The 18767-nt window shown below is 39.2% G+C and overlaps 1 protein-coding gene and 4 non-coding genes across 5 annotated transcripts; all 5 read right to left on the reverse strand.

Moving 5' to 3' along the window:
• Window positions 1–3436: 3436 nt before the first annotated feature.
• RPL23A (ribosomal protein L23a) lies at window positions 3437–8366 on the reverse strand. The gene is made up of 5 exons (XM_053706190.1): window positions 8230–8366; window positions 7303–7483; window positions 4290–4466; window positions 3736–3805; window positions 3437–3504 (listed from the first exon to the last, which is right to left on the reverse strand). The coding sequence occupies exons 1-5, from the start codon at window positions 8252–8254 to the stop codon at window positions 3490–3492; spliced, it is 468 nt and encodes a 155-aa protein (XP_053562165.1). The 5' UTR covers window positions 8255–8366; the 3' UTR covers window positions 3437–3489.
• LOC128655181 (small nucleolar RNA SNORD42) lies at window positions 3597–3661 on the reverse strand. The gene has a single exon (XR_008401720.1). It is a non-coding gene; the product is annotated as a small nucleolar RNA SNORD42 (small nucleolar RNA).
• Window positions 3875–3940, reverse strand: LOC128655180 (small nucleolar RNA SNORD42). Its single transcript, XR_008401719.1, has one exon. It is a non-coding gene; the product is annotated as a small nucleolar RNA SNORD42 (small nucleolar RNA).
• On the reverse strand, window positions 6606–6674 carry LOC128654762 (small nucleolar RNA Z17). Its single transcript, XR_008401491.1, has one exon. It is a non-coding gene; the product is annotated as a small nucleolar RNA Z17 (small nucleolar RNA).
• Window positions 7931–7999, reverse strand: LOC128654763 (small nucleolar RNA Z17). The gene has a single exon (XR_008401492.1). It is a non-coding gene; the product is annotated as a small nucleolar RNA Z17 (small nucleolar RNA).
• Window positions 8367–18767: the final 10401 nt, after the last annotated feature.

Below are 18767 nucleotides of genomic sequence, written 5' to 3' on the forward strand. Positions count from 1 at the left end.
ACTTAAGGTTTCTCACTGAAATTATTTACAAACAACTTATGCAATTATGAAATAAATGGTTGTAAATGCTTCTCTTGGATCCCCTTTGTTCATAAATAGCAGATATATGGCTTTGGCTTTGCTTTTTGGTAATTAGAAGACTGCTAAATGCCACTGCGCATCACACGTGTATTATGCCCAGCAGTGAAGGGGTTAATTAGGGAGCATGTAGGGAGCTTTTAGGGTTAATTTTAGCTTTAGTGTAGTAGAGAACCCCAAGTATTGATCTAGGCCCATTTTGGTATATTTCATGCCACCATTTCACCGGCGTATGCGATCAAATAAAAAAAAAACTTTAATTTTTTCACAATTTTAGGTTTCTCACTGAAATTATTTACAAACAGCTTGTGCAATTATGGCACAAATGGTTGTAAATGCTTCTCTGGGATCCCCTTTGTTCAGAAATAGCAGACATATATGACTTTGGCGTTGCTTTATGGTAATTAGGCGGCCGCTAAATGCTGCTGCGCATCACACATGTATTATGGCTAGCAGTGAAGGGGTTAATTAGGTAGTTTGCAGGGAGCTTGCAGGGTTAATTTTAGCTTTAGAGTAGAGATCAGCCTCCCACCTGACACATCACACCTCCTGATCCCTCCCAAACAGCTTCCTTCCCTCCCCCACCCCACAATTGTCCCCGCCATCTTAAGTACTGGCAGAAAGTCTGCCAGTACTAAAATAAAAAGGTATTTTTTTTCTTTTCGGGCATATTTACATATGCTGCTTTGTAGATTCTACCCATAGCCCCCAACCTCCCTGATCCCCCCCAACAGCTCTCTAACCCTCCCCCTCTGCCTTACTGGGGGCCATCTTGGGTACTGGCAGCTGTCTGCCAGTACCCAGTTTGGAGAAAAAAAATGGTTTTATTTTTTTTTCCACCCGTTTTTTTCTGTAGTGTAGCTTCCCTCCCTCCACAGAGCACCCAACATTCACTGTTGACCGATGACCTTTTTTTTAATTTTTACTTACATTGTTTTCTGTAGCGTAGCGGTTCCCTCCCCGTGCGCGCGTCCGGGCATCCCCGCCCCCCTCCACATCATCTGGGCCATCGATGGCCGCCACCCGCCTCCCACCCACCAACGATGGAAGCCATAGATATCCGGTGCAGAGAGGGCCACAGAGTGGCCCTCTCTGCATCGGATGGCTACTAAAGGTTATTGCAGGATGCCTCGATAGAGGCATCACTGCAATAACCGGAAAGCAGCTGGAAGCGAGCAGGATCGCTTCCAGCTGCTTTCCACACCGACGACGTGCAGGGTACGTCCTTGGTCGTTAAGGGTATTTTTTTTTTTTTAGAGGACGTACCCTGCACGTCCTCGGTCATTAAGGGGTTAAATCTGTCAGTAACCTTCAGTCCATTGTTTGTAATGATTTGGGTTTTATAAACATTATGCTGTTATGGATATCACTACTAACTGAAGATCACCTTAAGAGGGATAATATTTAATTCTGTCATTTATAGATTTTTATACAAAAGGGCACACATCTTAAAGTTTCTAGAGGCACATATTTTTATTCATTTTATGCTTACTTGCTACTAGTGTTAAATTGTACAACGGTTTGTCCACGGGTAGAAGTATTTACTTATTTCTAAGTATATATCCTGATAAGCATTTGTATTAATCAGCTTTTGCAAGTGTTTGCAAGTGCAATGTTTAACAAAAACAATTACTTAGTTTCTACCTCTGTCTGATACCAAATGCACATCTATAGAAAAAAATAAGTGACTTTAGGGCTAAACTATATAATATGTAGAACAATCTCAACTTTTATACATTATCTAAAGCAGTGATTTGCAATCTTTTTTTGCCGTGGCACACTTTTACATTAAAAAATCCTGTGGCACACCACCATCCCAAAATCACACATTGTAGCCTAATACAGGATATATACATACACACTGTACTGTCATGCCATGCCTCCTACAAACTATACATGACATTCATTCACAATCATAATGATCGTCTGTGAATGAATGTCATGGTTGTAAATGATGCCTGATGAGCCTGTCACATACCTACCAATATTTCAAAATTTGAAAGAGGGACACCCCCGCACTGTTGTCAGTCTGCCACAGCACACTGGTTGAAAAACACTGATCTAAAGTAACAGAAGCCAGTCTGTTTACAGAGCAAAATGCTTTATAGTGCACTTTAAGTTTCCATTTGTATAGGGGGGGTCTCAGTTTTATAACAGAAGGAGGGCTGGTTAGAATGATTGGGATGGGAGTTGCTTCACAAAATGTTTTGAACTGTTTTTTGTCTCCTTTTTCTGTTAATTCTGATACCAGCCTTTTAAAGGGACATGACAGCATTTTTCTTTCAAGCCTCAAATAGATCATAATTTTAAACAACTTTCCAAATTACTTCACTCTTGGTATCCTTTGTATATACTTGCCAGCAATTTTTAAACTTTTATGCAAACTATTACTACTTTTTAAGGTTATGCCCAGATCTCAACATGTTTTATGGCACTTTAAGATAGGGCATGTAATTTTAAACAACTTTCCAATTTACTTTTATCATCAAATTTGCTTTGTTCTCTTGACATTCTTAGTTGAAAGCTAAACCTAGGTATGCTCATATGCTAATTTCTAAGCCCTTGAAGGCTGCCTCATTCTCAATGCATTTGACAGTTTTTCACAGCTAGAGGGCGTTCGTTTCATGAGTACCAAAGAACACATTGTGCTCACGTCCATGGAGTTATGAGAGGGAACTGATTGGCTAAAATGCAAGTCTGTCAAAAACTGAAATAAAAGGTCCAGTCTGCAGAGGCTTAAAAACAAGGTAATCAGAGGTAAAAAGTATATTAATGTAACAGTGTTGGTTATGCTAAACTGGGGAAAGGGTAACAATGGATTACCTATCTTTTTAGAGAATACAAATTCTGGACTAGACTGTCCCTTTAAAAGTGTATGCTCTATCCGAATCATGAACGTTTAATTTTGAAATGACTGTCCCTTTAATATCTGCATTAATAGGGATAGGTAATACTACCATAAACAAGACCTTAGTTCCAGTGGCCATGTTGATCATTACATTTCAGCAGTATTAGTTTATAAACTGTTTTGTTTGTTTTCTGGTAAAACTGTTTAGGTCACTTCATGCTCACTCTTTCCTGAGTTCTTAGCATTACATTTGTTTTAAATTATATCACCGTTTTCTTGGTAACCTGCGATGAAAAGCATACCAGGGTAGGCTCAGTGAGTGCATGTCTTTAAGCACTACGTGGCAGTGTTTTTAACATATCCACACAAAGCTAAACATAGATGTTTATGCCCCATTAAGCTATGTGTGCACACAATTCATGCATTTTAGCGCTTATAACAGTTATGTGGCGTCACAAATAATCTGATCCTGTAGAAGAGTGCAAAAAAAATAACACCTACACAAGGACAGAAAAAGAAGTTTTCATTTATTTTATTTCTGTACAGATCTTCCCACAGTAGGTTTAGATGATGCCAATCTGCAATGAAACAAAAAAACAAACAACTTAAGATACTAGACAGTGGCAAAATGATATTCTACATGTAAAGGTAATCCCCAGGCATTACTAGTGTGCATCAGTGGTTCCTTTGAACACATCATTCTAGTCAGACAATATGCTATTACATCATTTGCACAGTTTGAGCATCACACACAAAAGCCAATGCCTTACAATACATCTGAAAACTATTAATGCAAATAGAAAATCTACCTTGTTAGCCACATCCAATGCATCGTAATCTGGAGCAAGACGGACGTATGCCTTCTTCTCACCATCAGGCCTATAAAGAGTTAAAGTTCTGGTTAGAGCTGCAATCTCATATAATACAACATCACAATATCAACTTTGCTTGCATCAGTGGTTCCTTTGAAAACATCAAAATAATCAGACAAAACTAGTTTTCCATCATGTGCAAAAGCAATCTATCAAACTCTAAAAAAAGGACAGTAAAGTCAAAATTAAAGTTTCAGGATTCAAATAGCATACAATATTAATCAACTTTCCAATTAACGTCCATTATCTAATTTGCTTTGCTCTTAGTAATGCTAGTTGTGCTTTTCAAAGGACAGATCTATCTGCACATATGCCTTCTTGTCATTGGCTCACTAGATGTGTTCAGCTAGCTCCCAGTGCATTGCTGCTTCTTCAACAATAGCAAATTAATAACAGAAGTAAATTGGAAAGTTGTTTAAAACTGTATGCTCTGAAACATGAAAGAATTTGTGTTTCATGTATCCAAGTATATTTTACAAAATATTCCTTACCTAATAAGTGTGTTCACTTTAGCGACATCTATGTCATACAGTTTCTTCACAGCCTGTTTGATTTGGTGCTTGTTGGCCTTGACATCAACAATAAAAACTAATGTATTGTTGTCCTCAATCTTCTTCATGGCTGACTCAGTGGTCAAGGGAAATTTAATGATGGCATAATGGTCAAGCCTAAACAAAAAAAAAAAAAAAACAAAAAAAAAAAAAAAAATCATACTAGTGAGCAATTCTAAAGAGCTACATTTTACATAGAGCACAATTTCTGATTAACAATTGAGGGGCTATAGGACAAGTTAACAGAGGAGGTCTAAAACAGTTACATTATACTCTATAAAACAGATGCCTATAAAGTTCTGGTAATTCTTAGGAAACCCTGGTGCCGTAAATGGGCCTAGCGCCTGTATTTGTGTACCCTGGGATCCAAATAGAATGCTCATTGCAAAGCTCTTGTAAAGAGATTATGTACTACATGTATACCTTATGCCTAGTAAGATATGGCACATTTAATAGTATTTAGATGTATGACAGTAATCTATACAACTGCGCCCCATATATATTCCAGTGTTTTGTGCCAAGTATTCATTTCCAAGCCACATTTTTTTTTTTTTTTAAATGTATTTATACTGTGTACATTAAAGCAATATATAGGCATAAATCTACATGATATACTTATGCATTGACATCTAAAAAGTTTAAAAAAAAAAAAAAAAAAGGAATGTCTATATTTAACCATATAAAATGCACATGCGTGTGTGGCATCACCTACAGTGCGCAAACTAAAAAGGAAGGCCCCACTAAAAATAGTTACAAATCCCCAAATACAGAATTTGAAAATTTCAAAAACCATCCGTTTTTCTCATCACTAGTCACAATTTTCCCTGCGTCTTCAGTTTTGTCTTGTATTCTAGTTTATACAAACAATTGCTACCTTTCTGATTACAATACAGCACTTTTGTTGGTGCGCTATGTATACAAAAGTACTAACCATATAAAACTACCTTTGTATTGCATGTAAAAGCTGTATAATGACGACAGTTAAATACTGCCTAAAAAGGAATACTAAACCCAAAATGTATCTTTCATAATTCGGATAGAGCATGCAATTTTAAGCAGATTTCAAATTTTTTTTTTTTTTAAAAAGCAGGAATAAAAGCTTTGGAGCCGGACCATTTTAGGTTGAGAACCTGGGTTGCGCTTGCTGATTGGATGGCTAAATGCAGACACCAATCAGCAAGCCTTATCCAGGGTATTGAACAAAAAAAAAAAATACGTCTGCTCCAAAGCTTTCATTCCTGCCTTTTAAATAAAGATAGCAAGAGAAGAAAAATGTATAATGGGAGTAAATTAGAAAGTTGCATGCTATATCCGAATCATGAAAGAAAAACATTTGGGTTTGCTATCCCTTTAATGATACAAGATTGGTTACACTTGGTCTCATCCCATCTCCAAGCTGTCTGATTTTACAGTTAAATATACAAATATTCGGAAATAAAAACCTTTTAAAGTCCCAAGCAGGTTGGATAAATGGATCTGAACCTGTATCATTAAAGTGAAGGTCCATTTTGATGAATTAGTGCCCGGTTTTTAATAAACCTATTAAAAACAAGGGCACTTAAATTCATCAAAATTGACATTTCACTGTTTTCTTCAAAAACTTACCTTTTAATCCTGAATGCTGGGCCAGCGATTCCCCCAGCCGTCGGAAGCCTCTGCAGATGTCAGAAATGACGAATCAGGCTTCCTCCAATCACAGCTTCCCCCCCGGGGAATCTTGGCCTGATGCAACACTGTAATTGGAGGATGCCGGATTCGTCATTTTGGACCCGTGAAGACTGCTTGCGACGGGCAGAGGAAGTGCTGGAGCGGCATTCAGGATTAAAAGGTAAGTTTTTGAAGTAAACAGTGAAATGTCAATTTTGATGAATTAAAGTGCCCTTGTTTTTAATAGGATTATTAAAAAATGGGCACTAATTCATCAAAATGGACCTTCACTTTAAAAGGGCAGAATTTGAGAGCAGTTTACCAAGTAAATGCTTAGTTCTGGTTTCTAATCATGGTACACAGAATTTCACTTTTTACAGAGAAAATGCAAAATTTATTTCTGCTTTAATGTGAACATCATGTTTAATATTCAGCAGTGTTTCACACCACTAAAACAGGAGCAATTCAATGAAAGAATAAAGTGTAAGGAAATGCTCAAGATTAGGGTAGCCAAACTAAGGACATAGGGATGAATTTAAAAATCAGCTAGGCAAATTACTATTAACTTGGAATATGTATATGTGCCTTTGGTTCATGTCTGCTGTTGGTAGCGCATCAGCGAATAGAGTGCAATCACAGATTGTCAGGCTTTGATCGCTTATAAACATCATCTGCACTACATCAAAACAGATAGACCAAGGAAAGTACTTCAGAAATGTTACTTGTACCAGTGGTATTTACTTAATGAACACCACTTGCACTATGGAGGCATTGCTTTTGCCCTTTAAATTGGAAGGAAATGGATTTAAATTAATTCACCATTTTTTTTTGACAGCACACAAAACGTCAAGCTGTATAATAAAAATTACATCATAGGCATATCCATAGCCTTTGGGTCTCAATCACTATAATGGCCTTTGACTATCATTGGCACCTTACAGTTAGAAAGAGAAAAAAAAAAGTGCCAGAGAGGGGGTAGTTAGAAGCTGCAAACGCAGGTACAACTATTTTTATTATAGACCACCACATGCAGGTTTTATTAAAACAAAAATACAGGAGGTACCATAAAGACAAAAAAAAGACTGGGACATGCAAGTTATAGACCCTACACCTTAGAAGGCCTGCAATTTAAGTGACAGTTATCACACATGGTTAGTGTGCCCGAGTCCAAAGCCTCCTGAAATTCTTGCCCGATTGTGACACTCATATGATTTCAGCAATTAAACAAGAGAAAAGAAGAATCTACAGGATTGTAACAATCAAAATATTTGTTTATATCTAGAAAGCAAACAGGACAAATACATACTTGTTCCTTGTGGGAGCACTCTTTCTGGGGTACTTGGGTTGTCTTCTCAACCTCAGAGTTTTAGGTCTTCTAAAGGTAGGTGTAGTCCTGATTTTCTTCTTCTTATGACTGTGCACTCCTTTTAGAACAGCCTTCTTGGCCTTCAGGGCCTTAGACTTTGCCTCAGTCTTGGCAGGGACAGCTTAAGCAGAAAAAAAAAATAAAAAAAATAATCAGGTTATAATTAAAACAATCACAGGTATGAAATGAAAAGATACAACTGATTCTAAGGAGTGAGCTTAAATTCTTTACAATACATTTTGCAAAGGATCGACACAAAATCCAACCCCTAGCTGTCACAGTATTGCTTATGCACAGAGAGCAATTACACCCTCCTAGGTAGCACAGGGTTTAGATGACAGCAGTTAGTAAATGTGTTAAAAATGTATTCTCTTATATTTTATACTAAGAAAGATAACTTAAATATTTTAGTCACGCATCAGATGTAACAAGAACTGCACTACATGAAAACAACGTGACGCAGTATCAGGGAGGCCCATCTATATGTATTAGCTGCCGGAGAGGATTGAAAATGTTCCTAAAGAGTTAGTGTTGCCAAAGCTTTAAAGTTACTGGCACGCCGGAACCCAGTGCATCAGTAATAATGGTTGGAATCACAGTAATCATACTTTGATCGCTTTAAAACATCATGTGCACCGGGTCACACAAGCACTGGGGGACTCAGCTGTGACTGACTACAGCTCACGCTACTCACACGCGGCAGTAACATACGGGCCTAGCTCAGCACAAATCCACCTACAGGCGTCACCGTATATTGTTTATCGCCAAAATAGACACTAATAGTCTGGCAACTTTAGCACCAAGGTAGACATGCTCAATGACCAGAACAGTAGCCATAATCACTAGTTACTTCTAAGCAGCTCTCACCTTCCTTCTTTGCTTTCGGGGCCATCTTAGGGAAAAGGAAGAGCTAAGGGGTTTCCGCTCAATATTACAGGGGCGCGAGTATAAATCTCACGCGAGACCTACAATAAGTCTCAGCAAAGTCACATGGGAGTCGTAGTTCATTTGGTCAGTAGCTGGGCTTTGTAACCTTAGTTCCTTATGACGAACGCTGACATTTATTCATTAGGCGGGCATAATAATGATATCAGCAATTAGGAACTGATTTGAAAAAGTTGTATAAACAAATAAGCATTTAAACCTGTTTTATAAAATTAGATAATGTTCTTACTGCACTGTGTTTTTTAAAAAAAAATATGAAGTTTAAAGGGACATAAAATCTAACATTTTTCTTTCATGATTCAGATAGAACATACAATTTTAAACAACTTTCTAATTCTTGTATCACGTTTTCTTTGTTTTCTTGTTATCCTTTGTTTAAAATCAATAACGTAAGCTCAGGAGAGTGCTCATGTCTGCAGGATTATGTTGCAGCAGTTTTACAACAATGTTATACATTAGCAAGAGCACTAGATGACAGCACTATTTCCTGTCTTGTAGTGCTTCAGGCATGTGCATGTTACCTACCTATCTAGATATCTCTTCAACAAAGTATAACGAGCAAATTAATTAAAATATGTAAATTAGAAACTTTTTTTTATTTTTATTGTATTGTTTATCTGAATCATGAAGGAAAAAATTTAGGTTTCATGTCCCTTAAACCCTTGCCAATGACTGCAACGTATACCCATACCTCCCAACAATTCTTTCCAAGATAGGGAGGTTAGGGAGCTTATGGGTGGTGATCCACTGGTGTTTTGTGGGCACACCGCTGCTCGAGGGGTGGGTAACAACTGGGCCATGGATGAGGCTGAGGCTTATTGTGTTTCTTGTTATATTTGCCATGGTCAAGAAGCTGTGGGTGGATCTGGGACAGTTGGGAGGTATGTAATACCATGCCTCGCAACATTTCCTAGACAAGGTGACTTGTGAGCGGTGACCCTTGTATTTTGTAGGTGGAGCCAAGGCTGGAAGCTCAGGGGCCATAAATAGGGTTGCCACCTTTTGCCCAGCCGATTCCTGGGCACTTTGAATGTGGGCGTGGTTGGGTGGACTGGGGGCGTGGCTTCACACAGCCTTAATAAAATGTATTTAACCATTTTTGCTGCCTCTCAGTGTATGTGTGTGTGAAGTGTCGGTGAGCTGCCTGTCAGTGTGTGAAGTGTCAGTGAGCTGCCTGTCAGTGTGTGTGTGAAATGTCAGTGAGCTGCCTGTCAGTGTGTGTGTGTGTGTGAAGTGTCAGTGAGCTGCCTGTCAGTGTGTGTGTGAAGTGTCAGTGAGCTGCCTGTCAGTGTGTGAAGTGTCAGTGAGCTGCCTGTCAGTGTGTGTGTGTGAAGTGTCAGTGAGCTGCCTGTCAGTGTGTGTGTGTGAAGTGTCAGTGAGCTGCCTGTCAGTGTGTGTGTGTGTGAAGTGTCAGTGAGCTGCCTGTCAGTGTGTGTGTGTGTGTGTGAAGTGTCAGTGAGCTGCCTGTCAGTGTGTGTGTGTGTGTGAAGTGTCAGTGAGCTGCCTGTCAGTGTGTGTGAAGTGTCAGTGAGCTGCCTGTCAGTGTGTGTGAAGTGTCAGTGAGCTGCCTGTCAGTGTGTGTGTGCTATGCAGCACAAATGACAAAAGCTGCCAGAAAAGGGGAAGTATTATTGGCGATAATTTACTACTGTGTGAGATAGTAAGTAAATAAATGCAGCTTTGAAGTAGGGCATCAGGGGAAAAAAAAACCTTTACAAAACCTGGGAAGTAATTTTACCCCCACCCCAAGGTTCTTAAACCCACAAGTGTAACTGAGTTTATCTGCATCACTTACTTAGATGTCTTCCAGTAGAGCCCAGTTCCTGGCAGCCTAACGTGCACAACAGTGAAACCCACAGGCATCGCTCACGGCTCCGGTATTTACACAGCAGAAACAAGTGTTTTAGGCGCAGCAGGAAAAAACTAGCAGAAGTCTGTGGCGAGCGAGCAGTAACTATGTCACCTAAAACGACTTCAGTCTCCAGTAGTTTGTCATCCGCCGCCATTTTTGCTAAGGGCAAACTGTGTGACGCGTGTGTAGGTGTGACTCTGTGAGTCTAGTTTTCCCTCACATTGCCCGCCGGGCCCAGCCACCAAAGTTTTTTTAAAAAAATTCAACAGTGTTGTTGTGTGTGACAAGAGGACTGACAGGGCCAGGGGAGCTGGGCAGGCCGGGGCACTGGAGCCTAGTTCCGGGATACGGGACATACAGTCCCAGACCAGGACTGTCCCAGTTAAACCGGAGCAGGTGGCAACCCTAGCCATAAATATGCTATGGGCAGTGTCAGGCGTGGCATTGACAGGGTTGAGTGGAGATGGGGCAGGTGGTAACAGGATACAGCAGGGAGACAGGTATGCTGGACTCCAAACATATGGCAATCCTGCAGTATGCATGCTATATCATTTTTATTTTGTTTTGGAGGAAAATTGAGCATTTAATTTAATCTGTCCATCTTGTCTGTGTGTCTGCCATTAGTTGATTGTTTGCTTTTTTAAGAAGCCTAATAAAGGTCGTTTTTTTATTTGCAACACACTGAGTAGTGCCTCATCCTTTTGTCTACATTTAATGAATATTGTCTATTTGGGAACCTAGAAAGTGAAGTTGTGGGTAGGTGTGAGAATGGGTTTTTTCCTTGTTCAAAAACCTAGGAAACCTAAATTGTGCAGTAAATGGAGAGTCATTTTTTGATGACTGACAAAAGTAGGTTGGTCATGGAATCATAATGAGGAAGTAAAAAAGGAATGAACACCTCTAAAAAAACATGACAAAATCAGTTTCATCAGCTTCGTGAATATATCAAGGTGCTGATGACAAAAAGCAAATTATTTGTATTTCCATAAGAGAACTTTTCAGTTAAATCTCAGGAATTTGATATGAGTTTGGCTACTGACAGTCAAATTGGCATCTGTTAGATGTAGATAGAGAAGCTAATCCATGTCTAAATAGAAAGATGACATCTATTTTGAATTGGTGTTTAGTAATGTGAGCAGTGGCGGTTCCAAAAGCCGTACTTTGGGTGAGCAAACATTCTTTTGTGGAGTTACAGGTGTCCCACGGTGGTGACAGTGTGGGTGTGAATGTAGTTACAGTTGTACCATAGACAGGGGGAGATAGAGTTGCCGGTGTTCTGAGGGCAGAGCCAGGTGTTCCAGGGATATGTTTAGTTATTTGTGGGACGTGGCCTGCCTAAAAGGACAGGGGCAGAGTGTATTAAGTTTTACTGTATTACCCTCCTCCTCAACCCAATGGGGGTTCAAAAAAGAATATTGGGGGTGATTTGCACCCAGAGGCTGCTCACCATTAGGCCAAATAGGCAATCACTTAAGGCCCTAAATGCCCTTTTTTCCCAGATCAAACGGGTGTTGGTGGCATAGTAGCCCAGCCCACTGGCTTCCTCCAAGCATAGTCATATAGTATAATATTCATAGCTAGGCATGAGCAGGGGTGGAACTAGGGTTGCCACCTGGCCATGTTTTCCTGTTTCCTGGACACTTATGAGTTACACAAGTGTCAAGGCACAATGTGGACATTCCTGCTGCAATAAGCCCTGTGTTTAATGAATGCTTAGTGCCCTGTTCAGCTTAAAGGGGCAGTAAACCTAGAAAATAATAGTGCAGAATTACATAACATTATTTTAGCGCAAACTTTATGCAACATAATTTTGCCACTGAAATTTGATTAAAAAAGAGGGTTTTTCAAACTGCCGCTCTATGCTCTACTGAGCGGGTCTGGTTTTCCCCCTGAGTGCATCTGGGCAGCTGTCTAGTCACAGCCCCGGCCCAATCGCGCCATTACACTCAATGCAGCTCGCTCCTGCTCTGTCTGATAGTGGGAGCGAGCTACATTGAGTGTAATGGCGCGATTGGGCCGGGCTGTGACTAGACAGCTGCCCAGATGCACTCAGGGGGAAAATCAGACCCGCTCAGTAGAGCATAGAGCGGCAGTCTGAAAAACCCTCTTTTTTAATCAAATTTCAGTGGCAAAATTATGTTGCATAAAGTTTGCGCCAGACTGCCAGACTGATATGTTTGGTAGTAAAGCTCAGTACTTTTTGCCATACGTCTCTCCCCTGCAGTAATAGAACACTGAACTAGAGGGCAGTGTCACAGTTGCACCCTCTTCAGTCACTCACGTTAGCTGAGCTGCCATTAGTCCTGTGTGAGGCTGTGAGCTCGTCCCTTGCTTAGGCAACAGGTTACTGACAGCCACACTGTGAGCAGTTACCAGGCAGTGTTTGTATGTATTAACCCCTAGATACCAGAAAAAACTATAAAGCAATTGCATATGTTGCTTGTGAAGGCTGGCAATTAAAAGTGGTGTGTATATCAGAGTATAGCACTTTATAGCTATAGTTTGCATTGAAATGCTCTTTTATATTGCTTTATGACTTTACCTGTATTTCTTTATATTTAGGAGACAGTAATAATATTGAGCCAGTCATAGGGCGAGATTACATATACGGCGCAAGCTTCAGCGCAACTGCTGAAACCCGCGCCGCCCGTAATTTCACCGCGCACATCGGGGTATTACATAAACTCTGTCTGCAGTTCATAAAGTGCCGTAGGTCGGATAAACTAGCAATGTCCAGAAATTAGCGTAAATACAAATTTTTGGAGTCGCCAGTGACCTACAGTACTTTAGAAACTGCCGGCGCCTAAGAAAATAAAAAATCAATGTAAAATCTCCCGTAAAAGTCTAACCCGCCTTCCAAAAATAAACCCAACACGTAAAACCCCTATATTTGCCATCAAACCCACATCGGAACTAATAATAAAAGTATTAACTCCTAAACCGACAACTCCCCCCACAACGCAATAAGCCTAATTAAACTATTAACCCCTAATCCGCAATTCACCCACATCGCATCTAGGTGGATTCCGAAAATGGCAGGGTGCATCCAGGAGGATTACGAAAATGGATTCTTTCACCACCCTGCCATTTTCGGAATCCACCGGGATGCAGCTTCGCTGCATCCAGGTGGATTATTTTGGCTGCGCACGCAGCCAACATTCTTTTGGCTGCCTCACGCAGCCAACATTCCTTTGAGGATGCGTCCGCAACTGGCGACACAGACGGACACATTACAAACGTGATTATAGTATAATTACATCCCTTTATTTTTGAAGAATCATCAATAGTGTCAGAATCAGCATCAGAATAATCCTTAGCCTTGGATGATAAATCAGGAATATTAGCTGTATCTGCTTTCCCATACACAGGCAAATATTCAGCTGTAGATGGAGAAGATGCAGGCATTTTTTTATTTCAAATTAAATCTGTTAATATTGGTTGTTTTGGGTAATGTTTATCGTGTCATATATATACACTTCTCTCATTATTACAGGATTTGTGTGTCTTGCTTCCAATGCAATAGTGAAGAAGTGGGGCTATCTCTGATGACCTATCAATTGCCTTCTGTGTAGGTCAAACATATAATGCAATGTTCGTCTAAATAAAGCTTTACAGCAGCATAACACAAGTCACTGTTGGGCACACATATCTTGACAAATGTATAGAAGCGTTCCTCTGTTAGCGTTCAGTCCCCCTTGGTGACAAGCCAATGCAAACCCGCAAAGCAAAGTTCATATATGAATGTTAGTGCGCTCACCTCGTATCCAAACCAGGCTGGCCTCCAGACCCTTCTCTTGTACGGCTGATATATATACATTGGTATATACATTGGTATACATTAAAATTTGGGCCCGTGTCAATTTTAAACATTGTCCCAAAGGTGACGTAAAGAGATAGTATATTTCCACCGATATACACATAGTTATAACTACAATGATTATTTGGTTACAATAGTTGCTCCTGAGTATAAGCCTTGTAACAATTGTATCTATGAAAGGTCCTAATTAATGAGTAAGTGTATTCTTCTTTTTTGCTTTTAATTTGAATTTTTGTTAACCAATGATGTTTTAACACGTATTATATAAGGCAGGGGTTACGCCCTACACCTATGGCTATGACTACGGCTAACGGCGAAACGCGTAAGCCAGTTTAGGTAATACACCTACTCTGTCACTCCTGTGTGTTCCTATATTTTAAAGTATTTTCACAATAAAGGATTGAAGTTTTATTACGGACTGTCCGAACCTTTTTGATTTATCCTTGCTTCCAATGCACCCTTTTACATGAACTGATATATGGAGACCATCACAAGTTTATACTTTGGGTTATAGGATAGTAATGAACTTGAAAAAAGTATGTTAAAATGTCGTAATTAATCATATATCAGCTGTCAGCTTACTATTGAAGATGAATGCTGCACAAGGTGTATTTTTCCTTAAAGGGACGTGGGAGGGAAATTAAAGGGACATGAAATCCAACATTGTTCTTTAAAGGGACAGTCTACTCCAGAATGTTTCTTGTTTAAAAAGATAGATAATCCCTTTATTACCCATTCCCCAGTTTTGTATATCCAACAAGTTTATAATAATATACTTTTTACCTCTGTGATTACCTTGTATCCCCTGCAGACTGTCCCCTTATTTCAGCTCTTTTGGCAGTCATGCATTTTAGCCAATCAGTGCTGACTCATAAATAACTCCACGGGAGTGAGCATGGTGTTATCTTTATGGCACACATGAACTAGCACTGTCTAACTGTGAAAATGCACTGAGATAAGAGGCGACCTTCAAGGGCTTAGAACCAGTGGCGGTTCTAGACAAATTTTACTGGGGGGGGCCAAGGTGGGGCACATTAAAAAATGGAAACAAATTATATAAAGATAAAAAACACATATATATATATATATATATATATATACACTCACACATACATACACACACATACATACATATACACACACACACACACATCCATTCACATATATTCACACACACACACACATATATATATATATATATATATATATATACACACATACATACACATATATACACATACACACACACACACCCATCCATACACACACATATATATATATACAGTATATACATACACACATATATATATATATACACACAAATACAAACACACACAGTGTATGTGTGTGTGTATGTATGTGTGTATATGTGTGTGTATGTATGTGTGTATATGTGTGTGCATATGTGTTTGTGTATGTATGTGTGTGTGTGACTACACACAAACACATATATATATATATATATATATATATATATACACACACACACAACTATACACATATACACATATATATATATATATATATATACACATACACACATACATATATACACACACTAAGTAGAAAAAAAAAAAAAAGAAGTCTATTCACTTAACTAGTGCTACATAGTTCAGATAGCACATTCAATGAAAATGGTGTCAAATAATTATTTACATACATTAGAAAAATAAGGAAAACACTCAAGCAGTCATTATAGAGTTGTGGAGGTGAGAGGGCAGACTTACATCTCTTCTGTTCTGGCAGTGTGCAGGCTAGAGAGAACATCTGCAAAACCAACCAGTGACACTTCTGGAGCTCTTGTCTGCAGACTGCAGCTGTAAGACGCCCCGTCCCCACAACAACCCGGGAACTGTAGCACATCTCTGAAAGGGGAGGGGGCACAAGTTTTACTTCACTTTGTTAACCCCACGCTTTGACTAGACAGCGTTTCAGGGACAGGGAAGCAGATAAATAGCCTTGATCTTGTCCGGTATTTTTCAGTCAGCTCAGGGGGGGGGGCCACAGGGGGGGCCAGGGACATTTTTACAGGGGCACTGGCCCCTGTGGACCCCTGTGTAGAACCGCCCCTGCTTAGAACTTAGCATATGAGCCTACCTAGGTGTAGCTTTCAACAAAGAATACCAAGAAAACTAAACAAATTTCATGAGAAAAGTAAATTGAAAAGTTGTTTAAAATTACATGCCTTATCTGAATCATAAAAGTTTTTTTGACTAGATTGTCCCTTTAATGATTCAGATAGAGCAAACAATTTAAAAAAATGTTTCCTAATTACTTCTTTTATCAAATTTTCTTCATAGTCAGGATATATTTTTTACATTGTACATTCTATCTGAATAATGAAAGAAACATTTTAGTGTTCTATACCCCTTTAAGCTTCATCAATCAGATAAAAAGTATAAAAAAGTTTCTGATTTAATCTTTACTATTAGCAATTTACCTGTAGTTTGTATGTTTTCCACTAGAGGGCATTTGAGTGTCTCCTGGCTGAGCTCTTGCAGTCCACTTTAGGGCATGTTTAGAGCTACATTGTTATTTTAACAATTGTATGCTGTTGTTGAATTTAGTTTAGTGGAAAAGGCAGAGCAATATAATAATAATAGTAAGTATTTTTTTTTTATATATTTGCTTTGTTTATGCTGAAATTATTAGTTCACAAAGGATGTTTTACACATGAAAGCATAGAATCCTTTTTTGTCGTGTGAATTAATGTTTGGGTTCAACTGCTATATTGATGATCATTGGCTTCTTATGACCACTCTCTCAGCTGTATTGATCGGCAAGCAGGCAAGTTAAGTTAAAGGGACAGAAAGGTCAAGAATTAAATGTGCATGGGTGCATTTCAGTTTTAAATAGGAGCATTTTTACAATATACTTCCATTAGCCAAAGTGTTTTTCTAGTAAATGTTTTCCAGTGGCATAACACATATCCTGTGAGAGCCTTACGCCAGTATTCAAACACCACACCTTCTCAGAGAGTCAGCAGTTCTTATATGGCCCAGATTACAAGTGGAGCGTTACTGGTCCTGCGCTAAGATTAATGTTCAATCTGGTATTACAAGCCCATGGTACTTAAGACCTGAAATAAGTATTAGGGCTAGAATAAAAGTATAACAAAACACATGTAAAACAAAGTAAAATAAAGTATTAGGACTAGAATAAAAGCATAACAAAACACATGTAAAAACAAAGTAAAATAAAGTATTAGACCTCCAGATGTTAGCATGCCTGGGGCCCGATCCGGGCCCGATCCGATATGCAGCGTCGCCCGCAAAAGCCGGCGACGCCAAATTTTGCGCTGGTTTGGTATCCTATATACGGTGTAACATAGAATTTACGCTCATATATTTCACCCTTCGGCCGTAGTTTTTTGGCCAATAGAGTGATATAGCAAACCCGCGCAATTTGGTATCCAATATACAGCGTAAGGACTTACGTGGCGAAAATGGAGAAATCTTACTCCATTTTCACCTCGCCACAAATTGCAGGCATAGTAAGCCTTACGCTGAGTATTGGAGCCCGGTAACTCCCTAAACTACCTGCAAAATAAAACCTGACACCTAACGCATGCGCAATGTCTATCTACCTGTCAACCGCAATCCCCCACCGCAATCTTTAATAAAGTGCTTATCCCCTAAACCGCCGCCAGCTACATTAAATGTCTTACCCCCTAATCTGACCCCCCTACACCGCCGCCAGCAATATTAAATGTCTAACCCCCTAATGTGATCCCCCTACACCGCCGCCAGCTACATTAAAATGATTACCCCCTAATGTGAGCCCCTACCCCGCCGCCACCTACATTAAAATGATTACCCCCTAATGTGAGCCCCTACCCCGCCGCCACCTACATTAAAATGATTGCTCCCTAATGTGGGCCCCTACACCACCGCCAGCTACATTAAAATGATTACCCCCTAATGTGAGCCCCTACATTGCCGCCAGCTACATTAAAATGATTACCCCCTAATGTGAGCCCCTACCCCGCCGCCACCTACATTAACTATATTACCCCCTAATATGATCACCCTAAACCGCAGCCACCTATAATAACTACATTAACCCCTAATCTGAGCCCCCTACCCCGCCGCCACCTATTTTAACTACATTAACCCCTAATGTAAGCCCCCTACCCCGCCGCCACCTAAATTATATGTACTACCCCCTAATCTGACCCCCTTACACCGCCGCCACCTATATTAAATTTATTAACCCCTAATCTAATCCCCCTACACCGCCGCCACCTATATTAAAATTATTAACCCCTAATCTAATCCCCCTACACCTATATTAAATATATTAACCACTAAACCTAAGACTAACCCTAACACCCCCTAACGTAATTATTATTAAAATAAATCTAAATAATATTAATAATATTAACTAAATAATTCCTATTTAAATCTAAATAATTACCTATAAAATAAACCCTAAGATAGCTACAATATAATTAATAATTACATTGTAGCTATTTTAGGGTTTATATTTATTTTATAGGTGGTATTTATTTTAACTAGGTACAATAGCTATTAAATAGTTAAAAACTATTTAATAGCTACCTAGTTAAAATAATTACCAAATTACCTGTAAAATAAATCCTAACCTAAGTTACCGTTACACCTAACACTACCCTATCAATAAATTAATTAAATAAACTACAATTATCTCAACTAAAATACAATTAAATACACTAATCTATATTACAAAAACAAACAAACACTAAATTACAAAAAATAAAAAAAGATTACAAGAATTTTAAGCTAATTACACCTAATCTAAGCCCCCTAATAA

The sequence above is a fragment of the Bombina bombina genome, chromosome 3 (genome assembly GCF_027579735.1).
Source record: "Bombina bombina isolate aBomBom1 chromosome 3, aBomBom1.pri, whole genome shotgun sequence".
In the NCBI taxonomy this organism is placed as follows: domain Eukaryota; kingdom Metazoa; phylum Chordata; class Amphibia; order Anura; family Bombinatoridae; genus Bombina; species Bombina bombina.

Coding starts and splice junctions, on each gene's coding strand:
- RPL23A (XM_053706190.1), bottom strand. CDS start 8,254: ATGGCCCCGAAAGCAAAGAAGGAAG. Junction 4,467..7,302: donor AGTGCTCCCACAAGGAACAA/GTATGTATTTGT, acceptor TTTTTTGTTTAG/GCTTGACCATTATGCCATCA. Junction 3,806..4,289: donor AAAGTGAACACACTTATTAG/GTAAGGAATATT, acceptor AACTCTTTATAG/GCCTGATGGTGAGAAGAAGG.